Source organism: Sinohyriopsis cumingii, chromosome 17, assembly GCF_028554795.1.
Source record: "Sinohyriopsis cumingii isolate HCF-2022 chromosome 17, ASM2855479v2, whole genome shotgun sequence".
Lineage (NCBI taxonomy): Eukaryota > Metazoa > Mollusca > Bivalvia > Unionida > Unionidae > Sinohyriopsis > Sinohyriopsis cumingii.
The window spans coordinates 98,706,312-98,723,027 of NC_142977.1; the positions used below are offsets into that span (position 1 = coordinate 98,706,312).

General features: G+C 34.7%; 1 protein-coding gene across 2 annotated transcripts in view; it reads left to right on the top strand.

Moving 5' to 3' along the window:
• Window positions 1–16,716, top strand: part of LOC149779518 (fatty-acid amide hydrolase 1-like) — a 126,018-nt gene that overhangs the window by 87,844 nt on the left and 21,458 nt on the right. For both annotated transcript variants that reach the window (XM_089940230.1, XM_089940231.1), the window contains exons 12-15: window positions 59–156; window positions 8,623–8,728; window positions 11,567–11,610; window positions 14,659–14,698. In XM_089940230.1, coding sequence (XP_089796356.1) covers window positions 59–156; window positions 8,623–8,728; window positions 11,567–11,610; window positions 14,659–14,698 — 288 coding nt within the window. The remainder of the gene's footprint in view (window positions 1–58; window positions 157–8,622; window positions 8,729–11,566; window positions 11,611–14,658; window positions 14,699–16,716) is intronic.

Below are 16,716 nucleotides of genomic sequence, written 5' to 3' on the forward strand. Positions count from 1 at the left end.
GCTCTAATTTACTGCTTATTAAGGAACTTTTTGTACCTTTTAATTTTTTTCTTTCCAGTTGGTTCATTTTGATGTGCCTAATGTGAGAGATATCTTTACAGAAATCTACTTGCCGATTATATTTGGTGATAATTTCCAGATGATATGGGAGCATCTGTAAGTGATGAAAGCATACAAATTTTGTAGATTATACCTGGCCATTAGGTCAAGCAAGTTTATGGCATGGCCCTGCATCCATTGTCCGTTATCTGTCAATCATTATTGCTTGTTACTATTTTGGAGTCCATATTTCTGATCCAGCATTGATCAAACTTGGAATATAGATATATATCATTAACATTGTATACACATTAGTGAGATCCATGCAGATTAATGAAGTGATTTTGCATCAGGTGGCTGAAATTGTTTACAATCAGGAGGTCATATTTCGAATCCAATTTTGATAAAACTTTGAATATGGGCTTATATCATTAGGATCTTGGATGGGATTGATAATGAACAAGATCCATGTTATTAAGGTAGTGATCTTGCATCTCATTGGCTGAGCTTGTTACCAGTATGTACTAGTTTCTGATCTGACTTTTATCAAACTTAGAATATAGACTTAAATCATCAAGATCTAGGTTGAGTTTGCTAATAAGCGAGATCCACATATCATAATGACGTAATCTTGCATTTTGATCAGACTTGAAATAAGGACTGATACCAAAAAAGTTCTCAGAGGAACTTGATAATTTTTGAGAATCATGCATATTAATAAGGTGATCATGCATCAGACTGGCTGAGCTTATGACTACACCAGAGGCCTTTGTATGATCCAGTTATGATCAAACTTGGAATGTAGGCTCATATGGGTAAAATATCTTGAGTTCAGTAATGCACAAGATCCACAAATATTCCAGAATTTGTGAATGGTTCGAAAGATAAATAAAAGTCTATATCAATTATTTACACATGTTGCCTATCCATTTATCTGCACAGGTACTACTGAGTATGGTGTGTGTGTGTGTGTGTGTGTGTGTGTGTGTGCGATTTGGATTTTTAATGTAGCTTTAACAATTCTTCAGTCATACTGCTACAATGTCTGCAGTGTGACAGTTTATAGTGATGTCAAGCATCAGGGCATCATGCCACATACATGTAGCATCATGTCCCACCCAGTCACATTATCCTGACACCAGGCCGACAGGTTCTAACACTAACATCTTAATGCTGAGCGCCAAGGCAGCTGTTAGTACCATTTTTGTAAGTCTTTGGTATGACTTGGCTGGGATTCAAACCTGCAACCTCCTTCATCCAAGGTGGCTGCTCTAACCACTGGGCCACCAGAGCAGTGCTGAGTATGGTATTTAAGCCACAAATAAAAATGCATTCCAAATTATGCATAATTTTTAGCAGTCTCAGTGATCGGAAAATGATATGCATGTGACATCAAGGAAATAAGTAATTAACAATTGTCTGACATTTTTTGTGTTTCCCCTGAGAATCAGGAAAGGAATATGGCCCATGTCTCTTATGGTTAAATGGAATTTTCTGTAGCATACCATTGTACAAACAAGGTTAAGATAGGTTTTAGGGGTGCATTTTCGAAATGATAAAAGACTAAAATCAAGCTAATTAATTCTCTTGAATAGCCACAGATCCATTCCTTCTTTTTGAAATATCACTATATTTTCACAGTGAAACAAACCATTATACTAAACATGATTTTTGTTCAGCTGATAGTTTAAACTAGATTAAATAAAACATTTTCTCAATTTCTTTAATAGGAAGATCTTGCATCTGATGGTCTGAACTTAGTGCAAATCTAGAAACTTCATTTTCATCTAATTTTCAAGAAACTTTGCAAATAGACTTCAGTAATAAAGATCGTAGATGGGTACTATTATGAGTAAAATCCATGTATATTAAAGAGGTGATATTTCATCAAATTGGATTATAAAAACTTCAGTGAATGTTTCTGGACAGAGTTTTATTACAGCTTTTAAATACAGACCTGCCCACCCTCGCACTTTTGGCGTGAATTTTACTACTGCTGATAGCGATTCATGGATTCACGCCACATGCAGAGAAATCACTAAATCGGCTTAAATAAGGAATAAAATAAATGTTATCCCGTTGAGTGCTAGTCGATATATTAGCAGTGGTCACTGATACCCATAACGGTCTTGTATTGCTAGTCACGATGTTAGTAGAACTGTATCCAGTTGTTAGTTTGCCCTGTAGCAAGCTTTGTACAGTATATAATCTATATTTAGAACACAAGTTTCAAAAATAGTCGTGAAGAAAACCGGGGCCCATCTCATTTTTATTTCAAGTGGCACATGTACATATTTTGAGCAACTGTAACTTTTTTTTAAAACAAATAGTTTTTTCGAGTGTTGTAATTTTTTAGATTGAAAGATTAGCATGTATCATAATTTGCTTGAGTTCATAGTTTTCCACGCATGCGCCGACACCACTAACCATTCACTGTTCGACGTTTTATCTTCTGGATTACTACCATTTCATAATTAAACTACACTACAGTCAAAATGTTTTCACCTCAAAAGAAAACTATTTGTATTCCACAAAAAGTGAAATATAGATTGGAGTACACCAAAAATTGGCCTTGCATTCAGCCATTAAACACTGATGTGCATTATACTTTTCTCACAGTAGTGTGCCGTTAACTTTAGAATTGGGAACGTCAACAAATGCTCGTATTGTTGCTTACAATGTACCTGTCATAATGTACTATATAGTAATATTATTATGTAGTACATGTATGGCAAATCAATGTGGTAGAACAGCACAGGTTTAGTGCCCAGCAGATTTCAGATTAAGCCATCTAATCAAGTCTTGCTAGCTGCCAGTGCTGAAGCATTGTTTGTGAGCTTTCTTGTTGAACATAACCTGTCTTTCTCGATTGGAGATCAGCAACAGTGACAGTGAAAAAGTATTTCCTATTGTGAGGAAAAATAAGACAGGCTTTTTGTGCCTCCTTAGGTGCTGAAAATTGGCAACAATTTTAGTCACCAAGATTAAACAGCAGGCAAGAAGCCTGAACTGTTTTGAAAACAAATTTACCATAAACTAATTGAGGAAGTTCAAGTCTGCCACAGCATCATTTCGTGATAAACAGCGTGAAGTTTGTGCTTATCACTAATATTAACGGCAAATGCATAATTTTGCACATGTAATCAGTGAAAATATGTTTTATTTTTATTTTGGGATTTTCATATAATACAGTACTGACCATCAAAGTGGAAGGAGCTAGTGTCATGATATAATTTTTCACTGTGTTCGAAATTCACTAATTTTTATCTCTTTTTTCACTAATTGCAAATATGGAGGGTTGACAGCTCTGTAAATAGGCTTATATCATCAAGATATGAAATTAGGTTTATACTGAGCAACATCTGTTCATATTAAAGAGGTGTATTGCATCTGATTGGCAGAGCTTCATACTACTGAACAGACAGTTTTAATCAAACTTATTAGGCTCATTAGGCTAATATTATCTAGACTTTTCCGAGTCTCATTATGACTGTGACCTATGCATATTTCTGAGGTTATCTTGCTTTTGACTGGCTGAGATTTTTACCACTCTAAAGACATTTTGACCTGTTTTTGATCAAACTTGGTAAATAAGCTAATATCATCCAGATCTTTTGAGTATGATTATAAGCAAGACTCACACATTAAATGAGTGATCCTGCTTTTGATTGGCTGAGCTTGAAAGTTAACTCCATTTCTTATCCGATTGTGATCAGACTTGTTCAATGGACCTGTGTTATTGAGATGTTGGATGAGTTGGAATGTGAACAAAATGCATGCAAATCCAAACCTCAGTTTATAGTATTTCATATACTTATATATATATATATATATATATATATATATATATATATATATATATATATATATATATATATATATATATATATATATATATATATATATATATATATATATATATATGATATTGCATCATCGTTTCCTGTTGAGGAAGATGATGAAATGGAAATACCAGAAAATGCTGATTCGATTACGGAACAGACAGAATTTAGTTCACGGCAGCGATAGAGTAAATCTTTAAGATTGTGTCTCTATTGGACTATCGTCCTCCACCTTCTGGTAACAGAAGAGCTTCTTTACAGTAAGTTGCATGGAGCTTTATTACCCCACTGGTAAAGAATTAAAAAGACAGAAAAAGGTTGCTTATGAATATTACTATTTTCCTGTTCACTCCATTTGGTTCTTCACTTCTCTCAGGGCATCGAATTGAAAAGGTGAGAAAGAAAGAGTCACAAGATTTCACCATGGCAGCTCTCAGCAACAACAGGTCACATAGTCCTAATGTTACATTCAGGATGAGAGGGGAGAGAGAGGACCATTTTCTTCTTTCTCATGCCTTCCGTCCATTGTCAGTGATACACCGTCACCCATGCCCTCTGGCGACCCACCTGAGGCACCAGACGAATCTCTGTTCATCAGATTGGGATGAACACATTCTCAAAAAATGATGGGTGAACCATGCCAAATCAGATGGTCCCTGGTTTTCATTATCCGAATCCCTCCTTTTCTGTCATCCTACCAGCATGAAGGAACTCCCAAGTGATCCCATTAAGGGGATGTTTTTACACAAAAAAGTAGTTTTTTCGCTTGTAAAGAGCAATATGTATAGTAAAGTAATCAATCTAGGCCGCGGGATAGCAGTATTTACATATCATTTCCTTTGTTGGCGCTACATAACAAAATCAGTTTGTCACAAGTCCCGCTGAATTCAACATTTGGCGCATATTGATTAATATATCAGGGGTTACTGTAATTTATCTTTATAAAAAGAAGTCTTATATTAAACCCTCGTATTGCCAGTGTACAGTGATTAAAGCATATGGAGTTTCAAATGTGACCTGATCAGATCTTACTTTGATGCATGTGCAGAGGTTGTACATAGCCTGCGTGAATGCACCTTATTGAATTTCTTGGCTTGCCTACATTTTGTCAGATTTTAATCATATCTTGAGTATGCTATATCAGCAGAGGGGTTTCCTGACCATGGAATTAGAGACAACCACATTCCTTGCTAAAAATAGTTTGAATTTGAGGTCATGTACCATTCCTTTCATTGGGAAATGGCGACGTAATGGAAGCTTACTGTAATGATATTGAAGAAGACAAATTGTACAAATATGAGTGTGAATTTAGAGTGTTCACAGGAAAATGAAAACGATTTTTTTTGTCGGGGGGAGTACCGAAGTTTGATGCTTCCACTAGTTCTGAGTCACAAAGTTAAAAAAAAGAAAATTTGACCATGTGTTGCAGCAAAAATGGCTTGAAACTTATCCATGGTCAAAAAAGACAAAAGATGAAATGATATCTTACGTCTTTTGTTCTCCAAAAAAGGAGAATTCATTCACCATGGGATGTGGCAATTACAGGACAAGTATGTCGAGTAGACATCTCACCTCCCATTAACATTTTTGTATGAGGAAGAGAAAGAAGCTTTTGAGGGTAAGGAGGTGGAAATCTTAATTAACCATTATGGAAATAATGCATTGAGGGTGAGGTGCTGTGTGAAAACTTATTGATCTACATAAGTCCAGAACTGAATAGTTGTTTTGTGAAGAAAATTGTTATACAGCAAATGTATGCGAGAGATAGCATCACACTCTTGTGGAAACTACTTTATATTTTTCACAAAGAAACCATTCCAAATCTGATTATACTTGCACGCTTGATCCTTATACTTCCCTACCAGACAGCAGATTGTGAAAGAGATTTTTCTTGCCAGAATAGAATTAAAACTAATCACAGATATATGCCCAAAAAAATCATTGAACACACTAATGTGCATGAAACTGATGACTGAGCAATCCAGGACACTGACCTGTCAGAAGCGATAAAGCTGTGGCTGTCAAAGAAAGAAAGAAAAATTGTCAAATCAGATGTTTAAATCAATATATATTGTATGGGTACATTATTGTGTGTGTGTGTGTGTGTGCATATATATATATATATATATATATATATATATATATATATATATATATATATATATATATATATATATATATATATATAATTTTTTATTGTTGCTTTGAAACTCATTGAAATTAAATTTTTTTTATAAAGTTGAGCTTTACAAACTATTTAAAAAAAAATTAAATCTTCATAATATAAGATGAACAAATGACATGAATACGAGCAGCAGTAGGATGTAGTATAATTGCAACAAAGTATTACATTTTAAAGTATGAATAAAATAGACCATTATTGAATGATAATGTCATTGTTTTATTTGGCTCCATTTTTCACAAGATATGGTGGGCCGGCCAACTTATTTTCAAACCATCACTCATCACTGTTAGTGTAAGAACTGCAAAACAGGGCTTTTGCTCCAGAACATTTCTGTTTACGAAGTCCAGTGGATGTTGAAACCTGCATTGTGATGAGTATCCAATTAGTCTTGACTTGTCCAGTGCATACTTCAATACGCCTATTCACGTGGCCCCAGTCTAAGCCCTTGGGTCTTCACTCAGAACTCTTGATATCTGCCACAGCGACAGCTACATTTCTGCTTGACACTCCAACAATTATTCAGTAAGATTGGTTTTTGGTTCATGACATTAACAAGCTTACTGTCTTCACTGTGTGATGAATAATCAATGTAAAGAAGATTTACTTTGTCTGGTCTAACAGTTTTGATCCATCTAGGTGTGGAACTCTTCCCACATATCCACTTAGCATCTTCCTCCAAAACACATTGAAAAAAGAATGTTCTTGTGTCAGAGAAGGCATCAACCATGATGTTGAAGTTGTACCTTCAAAATGATGTTCCACCCAGTCATATCCCAGTTCAGGATGTCATCCACAAAGGTGGGCGTTTCCGGTCACACTACAAAAACATTCGGTTATGATGGGTTTAGTTCACGCCTTGAAGAACCTTACTTTTCTCATTTGGAATTTAAGGTGGCTAATCAGTGGAGAGATATCATCTGATCTGATCCCTTTTCAATATTTGTCCATCTAGATCATGTAAACTTGGTTTCTTTCTCCCAAATGCTTCAGATGTATAGCTCATGCTTTTTGGAGAAAGCATCAAACACATCATTGTTAGATGAGGGCATTTCTTACAGCTCCTCAACCTAATAACTGTGGCTGTGGACATGTTACAATGCCAGTTTACAACTGGACCTGCGTTGGTCAGTGGAATATGCATTCTTTAAGAGAAGCTCTTGATATTAACCTCTTGGAAATGAAAGCCATTCTCAGTGCCTTCAACTTGTGTACAGATCATATCCATGGAAACATGGTCATGATAATGACGAACATTTCGGTTGTGATGACCTACCTCTGCAAGAGGGAAGCAATCACCGGACCTTTGCATCATGATAGTGGAATACCTTCATTGAAACTCCCAATATCAGGAAATATTTAAGTATGACACATTACTGGCCATCTCAGAGATCAGCTGAGAGGTAATGGGGGCTTACACACTTCTTCCATCAGTTTTGATTATGACGATAATTAAGGAATGACAGACACAGACTACACATACTGTAAAGAGCGTTCCTACCGTTGAAGGCAGGAATGAAGGACATAACCCCTGATGCATTGGCTGCTTGGTTAAAGGGAGTTATTTAATCAGTGTAGACTTGGTTCTCACAGGTTTGAGTAAACTAATGAACATTCAAGCTTATGATATATGCGTGGCTTCCATGAGCATGGTCTTGAACATAATGTCTTAATTTGGGACATATCAGAGGCAGCTGACTGACTGGCATGCCCAGTCTGTCTTTTCAAGCTTCTAGTTGCATCAATAGCCTCATTAAAGAAAGAACTCAATCTCACTGGGTTAGTGATGGCTGCACAGATGGTGACCACTCCCCATTCATGAAAGCACATCCTTGACTTGGACATGAATTTGCCACTTTCACTGGATTTGTGTGGATTACTTTTGATGGTGTGACAATAATCCCATGTATACAATTATCTCTTGTGCTAAACTAACACTGGGAGAAATTCATTCTTTTAGTAGAGCAATCATGCTGCTACTGGGTGATGCTGGAAGATGTTGGATGCTTATCATTTCCTCCTCCTCTTACATATACTCCTAATGTAATTTGATCAGAGAAAGCAAATTATTTAGTAAATTATGTTTCTTTTTCAATACTTACCTGATGACATTACAAATTATCCCTCCCACAATGTGAGTATCCTATAAGGTGTAGCTCAAGCAAATACTGGTTGAAACCAAATGTACCAGTAGCCACTTAGAGGGTAGAAAGAGGGGTTAGCCTGTAAGAGTGGCAACTCTTTGTCTGTTAGAAAGACATTCTCTCTCTTTCTGGGGTGGATGGATTTGGAGGCAGTAAAGAAAGTGATTCTAATGTAATGTGATCAGGTAAATATTATAGGAGAAACATAGTTTCGTAAAAAAAATAGATTTTTCCTGTCTCATTTTCTATGAAGATAGAAGAGTACATAAAACAGATCTGTTTGTTTTCCTTGGTACACAAATAGATGTACAACTATGGTTCTTTCTGTAATTTTCATATTGAATTAGGTTTTGTTTTATTGTCTTACTCTATAATATAATTTTGAATTGAGTTTATTTATTATTTTCTTCTGCAGGCACAATGACGTCATTGACCCAACTATTTCGCTACCAGTCAGAAACTGGTCACTGCCAAAATTTGTTCAATGGCTGATTTCCTGGGTCGTGAGCTGTGTCTACAATGTATGTAATATTTGTGCATAATTTCAGAAAGATGTTGGCAATGAGAAGCCACTGTTGTTCATTCTATTTTTTAATCCCAAGTTGTATAATATTTTAATGGCTTTTTGTTCAGATTCAAAACAATTGCCTAAAATATTTTCTTTTACCAACTTATGCAGTTAGACAGGGAAAAGTACATTTTCATTTTGTAAATTAAAATGAGTAGCTTGCAAGCTTGTACATGAATTTCAGTAGCTGCACTTGTTTCTGGTGATACATCCTGTGTTTTTGTGCACCCATCCCTCGATAACTTGCACACAATGGGACCCAAATACAGATCACACTATAAACAAATCTAAAAATAATTAGGAAGGAATGCCATCCCTGCTTGGCATCCAGAAAGACGGGGCGGGGGGGGGGGGGGGGGAAGGTGTTGTTTAATGACTGAACACTCGTTTAATAATAATGTTGGGAATAATTGTCAATAAAAAGCTCTTTTCTAACGAAATCGGTCAAATTTATGTATTAATTACCTTTTCTTCAAGATACCCAGCCTCAGAAATATCATTTACAACATTTTACTAGAGGTTTCTACAGCCATCACATGTATGCAAAACACTGAGTTTTACTTCACTGCTTTTTGTATTTGTTGAGTCCAACTGCAATGGGTACCAGTACAAATGTTGTAGTTTCATACAGTATTTTCAAAGAAACATTCAGACAATTTTCAGAAGAGACAAAGGATTCTTACATATTGCTTTTGCTCCTTTGCTGCTGGTGTCTTAAGTTTATCTGTAATCATTGTCTTATGTGTACACTGGGATTAATGGTTGTTTAAAAATAGACTGAGTTTTACATAAATTCACCTGTTCATCATTTAAATAAAGTTGTCAGTCCAGTAGAAATACCATTGTAATGTAATGAACTTCTTGAATTATAGTATAACAAGATTAGGGAAATTATACAAACTTTTAATTATACAAGAATGCACATCAATTATTTCATATTATGTATGTTACGTTCTGGGTTCTTAAGTCATCTTGCCATCGGGCCACATGGGCCTGAGTCTGGCGTTTGTCATGTATTATCCATCAACAGTTTCCATTTTCAACGTCTCAAAAAGCACTAGACTAATTTCATTTAAACTTGACTGGGATTATTCTGGCATTTTAAATTTGGTGAGGAGAAATTATCATAAACCTTGCTCAGCTTTTTAAAAATGATGTATATCAGCCATCATCATTACCTCCATTACTAGAACAATATTTAACATTAATAGAACAATATTTAACAAAGTTGAATGATTTCTTGAACAGAGTTAAAGAATCACTGTGACATAAATCCCATTTAACTTATAGAAATGGTGTTCTGCCATCAAGATATTGTTGCTGGTATTTTAACCAAGTAAAGCTTTAAATAACGTTTCAAAAACTGCTTCGTAGAATTTGTTTAAATGTGACTGAAAGCATTCTAGCATCAAGCTTTTCAAATTTGTACAAATAATGAATATCTGCCTTCAAAAATAGCTATTACTAAAATAAAGTAAACCTCTAAATGACTTATTAAAAACCACTAAACAGAATTCAACCAGTTCCTTTAGCATCTCTGTGTGCATGTTTGTACATCTGTCCATCCATGCACTAACTAAATTAGTGTTAGTGTTAAAGTTTTGTACATGATGAGTTTCTCAAGTACACTTAGCAACAGTCATATTACTTGGTATGTGGATAGGTCTGGATGCATACTTAGCAACAGTCATATAATTTGGTATCTGGATGTATCTAGATGCATACATAGCAACAGAGTCATATAATTTGGTATGTAGATGCATCTGAATGCATGCATAATAACAGAGTCATATAAACATGGTATGTGGATGCATCTGGATACATACTTAGCACCAGAGTCATATAACCATGGTATGTGGATGCTTATGGATGCATGCAATGCCAATTTACAAATTTAAAATGGCCAGGTTCTTGTTTGGTGCTGCTCTGCAATCAAAAATGGATGAAGATACAAAATGTAGAGATTACTTTTAAAGGAAAACAAACTTTAACTTTCCAATATGCTTTGAATAAATGTAGAACTACTCTAAATATATACCAAAACTGTATTCAGACTGGAGCAGTTTTAAAAGATATGTCTGATTAATTTCAAGCATTTGTATTGATTTTCTGGGTTTTAAAAGTGCTCATGATGGATATATTTGTGATGTCACAAAATCACTGTTACAGATTATGAAGATAAAAGGAATCGCTTCTATTATAGGGCTGTCACTCATGGCCTTGCACTCTGAGAACCTACTGCTTTTCAGTATTGCAAAATAACTATAAATAATTCGTTATACAAACTCGAAATTTAATCTACACAAGCCAAAATATATCCAAATTAAACCCAATTTTTCTAACAACAAAGAAAACTTCAAGTTACTTTCAACCAAACATAATCTTGTCACATGACCAGAATGCACTAAACAATGTCACAGGTATAGAGACATTAACCACTTGGTCAGATGAAGAGCTTACAGATAACAATGCATTGAGTAAGTCATCGACTGTTGAAAAGAAACAGAAAAATTATCCATTACTGAAATACTGAAATTTTATGCATTTTTTAAAAAAAGCACAAATAAAAATAATTTGAAGAAATTTTTAGATAAAGCATAGTACAAACCCAGATTTCTTAGTCATTTGCTGTTGTATTCAGTCACGAGTCACATATCCACTGGATAAAAACTCTCAGGCCCACTTTGTTAAGTTAGTGAAACAGCTATGTTTTTGTGAGAAAGAAGATATATACAAGTTAAGATATTTTTTATGTTTTTATATGCTAAAGACTGTTTGTTTTCATTCCCAGGATGATGTTGTTGGGAAAGGGATACGATCAGCCTGCAAAACACAGTAAGTATACGAAAATATTAAAACTTTGATTGGTCTTAAAGTTCTGCTTTTATCGGGCTACAGTAAATGTTTTTACTTCTCCCTTTGCAGTTTATGTAAGGATGTCAAAGGCCACTGTACAAAAACATGAATTACAGGGACTTTAAGTTTCCAGAAGTCCTGTTTAACAACTATGATGATTATTTTTATTAGAAACCTTAGGACCGCTCTGGTAGCCTAGTGGTTAGAGCATCCACCTCGGATGTGGGAGGTCACAGGTTCGAACCTTTGCCGAGTCATACCAAAGACTTATAACAATGATACTAACAGCTGCCTCGCTAGGTGCTCAACGTTAAGAGGTTAGTGTTAGGACCGGTCCACCTGGTGTGATGATAATGTTTCTGGGTGGGACATAATGCTACATGTCTGCAGCATGATGCCCCAGTGCTAGACATCATTATAAAGTGTCACACTGCAGACATTGTAGCAATATGACTGAAAATCTATTAAAGTTAAAAATCCAAAACGCACACACAGATTATAAATCTTAGTAGCATGTTACATTCTGTCACTCAATTCAAGGTAGAACATCATTTTTCCATGTTACAGGTGTTGTAATATCAACTGGTCTTGAGTATTCTTGTACTGTATGTCTAATTCTAACCTTGCAAATACAATGATGCACTTTGATGACTCTTAGAACTGATTGTACTTTGTATGCATAGAAGAAAGTGAGTTATTAGAGGTCATTTGAAAATGTCAGTTTTGATGGAAACTTGGTATTTAACTAAATGAAATAAAGCCAATCATATGTTATTTACATGTTTATGTTTCCTGGACATTTACACTTACTTCTTGCATATTTTCTGAATTTCTATTTGTTATTTTAAATCCAGTGAACATTACCATGAATACATTGCATTTATGCCACCGAATTACAGCTACCTAATGGAAAGGGAGGCAACTCATCAGCTCTGGATTAAAAATGTACATATTTCTTCTACTGTTTGTGTATCAGCTTAATGTAAAAAAAACCAAAAAACATTACAGTCAAACCCAGTAATCTTGATGACATCGGGGGTGTCAAATAATCGTCAACATAACCGGGCCCTGAGAAATCAGGGTTTATTTGACAAATCTACTGCAGTACATTGATTATGCATCTGAGTTTTGTTTCTAAAAACAAATGGAATTTCTATCACACTATAACAATAATAATTCAGTCATGCCAGATTGCAGAAACAAAGATTGAAAGTCAGTTAAATGAGATTAAGTAACAAATTACACATTGTTAAAACACTGAAGTTATTGTAAAACAATGTGGTTTAAAGTTGTTTTTATTCCCTTGTGAACAGCTTCATCCCTTTGGTAGCCTCTGCAATGTATTAGTTTTCCCATGCTGACCAAAATCTAGGCCAATTTTAGTACACGTACATGTAGGACTGTACTTCTTCTAAAAAGTATTTTCATCGACTTTAACTAGTAGCAAAATGTTACTGACCAAAATTGTGCATGCAAATTGATCGTATTTGTTGATCATCAGAGGTGCTTTACACCGTTATACCAGTTTTTACCGGTAAAACATGCCTCTGTGCCAGAAAAAAGATGCAGCTGTCAGTATTCATGTGCCTACAAACTGTAAAATGTGTTTAAAGACTTCAAAGTTAACTGTCTCAACATCAAATTCTGTAAGGAGCCAACATATTCTATTCATACTGTTGTAGTCCCATATCCCTTCTGACTTTGATCAGTGACCAGTGGCAACAACACAGTGCCAGAAAGAGAGTTGGTTCATCATTTTGATGGATTGCAAGGCTTTGATATTCGATTCAAAATAATACAAATAAAAGCACTCCTTTTTGTTTCATAAATGTTACTCTCATCAGTCACTTTGATATTTGCTTTGTTCCATTTGCATTGTAGAATCTGTAATCATGGCAATACGATGGACAACTTCATTTTTAAAACAAATACTGGGCGCTAGTAATTTGTATAGATACCATTTATTCTTTTATGTACTCTTGTTCAAAACAACTTAATAACCACGTCTTTAATATGAGGTGGGGTGGGGTACCAACTTAGTTTGGAATTTTGCCGGTTTCTATCTATAGATGATTCTAAGTCATGTGATCTAGCCATGTTGAAGTTGAAGGCTTTCACCCACACCAAGGATGGGAACACTTAAACACTTTAACTGTTTACTTTATAAGTGAACTCCGAACCAAAGTTGTTAATTGTGTATGGATTAAATTGGTGACTGACCATGGTGATATTGGAACGGGATTACACTATAGTTTGTTCCACAAAGCATCATGAATTTTATCTTATCAGTAATTCTGTTAATTTTCAGTTAAGCATCATTAAATGTAGCTAACATTACCAAATTCAGTTTAAATATATAGTGCAAAATGAATTAGGTATTTTTAGTTACATTTAATGATGCTGACCTGAAAATTTACTGAGTTACAGATAAAATTCACGATGCCGTGTGAAATGGCCTATAATTTACTGATGTTGACATATAACACAGTCCATTATGAACACATCGCCTGTAAAGGTCAGAAATGCATTCATTCAATTTCCTCACTCTTAAGTATTTAGGTTTACAACATATTCTTCTCCACTCTATTCATTGATGAGATTGGTTGATTAGCATTTGTAGTTAAATTTGGTCTTGTACCGACTTTTACCATCCTTGCGGTATGAGGTACCGGTAGTAGTGGAAACACCAGATCATTAGTTGTAAAATTTCCCAGAGATGGACAAAAGATGCATTTTATTGAATTAAATGGGTCCACATGTTACTTTAGACTGAAACTTATGCCTGACATAACAGGGTTAACAGGGTTATTTACTTAACAGGGGTCGAGATAAGTGGGAAAAACTTAGCATAAAAAAGAAGGAATTTTTTTGGACCGGATGAAAACGCTCGACATACATGGGTTATCGAGATAAATGAGGTTGAGATAAGTGGATTTGTCTGTACATTTCTTAAGTATTTTATTGAAAGGTATGGACTTGTTTAGAGAAAATTAAATCATTGCATTTTGTTTTGTTGTGTTTTTGCAGAAATGTTTATGATTGGTGGAAACTAGCAGAGAGATTACAGGTGAGATTTGAGAATCTTTGTTTCCCTTAATAGTATTTTCAATTTTTAAGACATTCTTCACTTGTATACACAAACAAGAAGTTCATGAAATCATACAATTCTAGTGTTTTCACCAATACATCTGTAAAGCCTTTCCGATTATCACTTGTAATAGAAAGAAGTACCTTATGAGTCTATTTGCTATTAAAGCTGATGCTGTTTTATAGTCTAGCAATGAAACTGGTATCTAATTACTTATACATATTCTATCTTTATCTTCCTTTGGAACACTTGTGATAAAATACGATACATTATTGATACACATATCAGCATGATGGATTTTTTATCTTTAGAAGGTCTCTCGGTAGTAGTGTGGTGCTGTTTTATACGTGCTCATATATTGGTTGTATTTTCAGTATACAGGTTACAGATAGACATAGACTTATCATCTGTTCATTTCTATCTTGACAAGATAAAAAATACTTCCAAACAGATTACCTGTTAGATGTCAATGATGTTTATTAAATCTTTTATAGGCAGCTGAATTTAATGAGGTACATGACCATGCTCCTTGTTTTGCATTGCATTAATGCATTTAAAACATTGTATCACCAATTTCATGTCTTCGTTTAAATATGGAAGGTACTACAGTGTTCAAAACAGAAGAAATAGTGCAATTTCCTAGTGCAAGAATTTTTTTTTACTCCTCAGCTTTCATCCTTTTCATAAGGCCTTCATCAGAGGAATATCTGAATGTTGATCACATGACTCAGTCCTTCTGTTCAATGGTGCGAGTTCTAATCCGGAATCACAGTTGAACAATGGCTCCCTGTCCATGATTTCTATAGTTTCCCTTATTTTTCTCCTTATGGTATTCTCTGTACCAAGTACTAGGATGTTATTTGAAGAAGTATGCCATGATTCTTTGTAATGTTCACCATAGTTGTCAGGTTTCTCTGCTGGTTTATAAGACCCAGCCCAGGCATCATTCATCTGATGAAGACCTTGTTAAGGACAAAAGCTTAGACGTCAAAAACTTACTCTGCTAAAGACACTTATCTATTTTAAGTTTCATAAAATGTAGAAGGCTAGAGCAGGTACCAATATTCAACTAGAACAAGTCTAGTATCGGAGCGGGAGTGACTAACAACCGAATTATTCTTGCTTCGTATCTATTTATATATTGATTTTGGATGTCAGTTCTTCTGGTGTGCCATACATTGAATACGCTAGTTCTGAATGATGGTTATTATTTTGCTCTGGATTTGAACAATAACAACCATTCAAATTTGAACATAACATATTTTACTGCACTCCAAAAGTGTAACCCTCATATTCAGTTCAAACTGACAAGATGTGAAGCAACAGCGAAACTTCACGTAAGATTGGTTATTAAACGATTAGTAAAATACTTTAATCATACATTCATAACAAAACGTAAAATGTCTTCTTTACATTGAGATGTGTTATCAGTGGTAGAGCATACTGATGGAATTAGATAATAACCATGGAAATGGCAAAGTGAGTTAGGTGCTAGATTTAAATCCATTCGATTTAGTCACTTTATACTTGCTAATTTGTGGAAGGTGAGTCAGTGTCTTTTCTTTGTTACTGACATAAATACTGGCAAATGCATATGCATGTTTAGGCTGTCTCAGATTAGTTTTCAGCTTAATTGATAAAAGGTAAATGGCTAATAATTATTAATGCTAAAGATGAAAGTAACTTATATAGGATAAGTATTGTCTTGTATCGATTTTTCACCTCTAGTATTGATATGAGTATTGATATGGAACAAATATTGATACATCAGTATATCAATTAATCATCATGGTCCCTATAAACCACTCTCAGAAAATACAAGTTTGTCTCAGCAGCTTGAGCTTTTTGTATCATACATGAAGAAGCTTTCATTTGTTCCATTACTATTAGTATCACTTTTATACAGTTTACAGATTGTTCTATAACTATTTACGTCACTGTTATTTATTTAAGTTACATCACATTATATCTGTTGGTGTCTTGCATGCTGCACATAG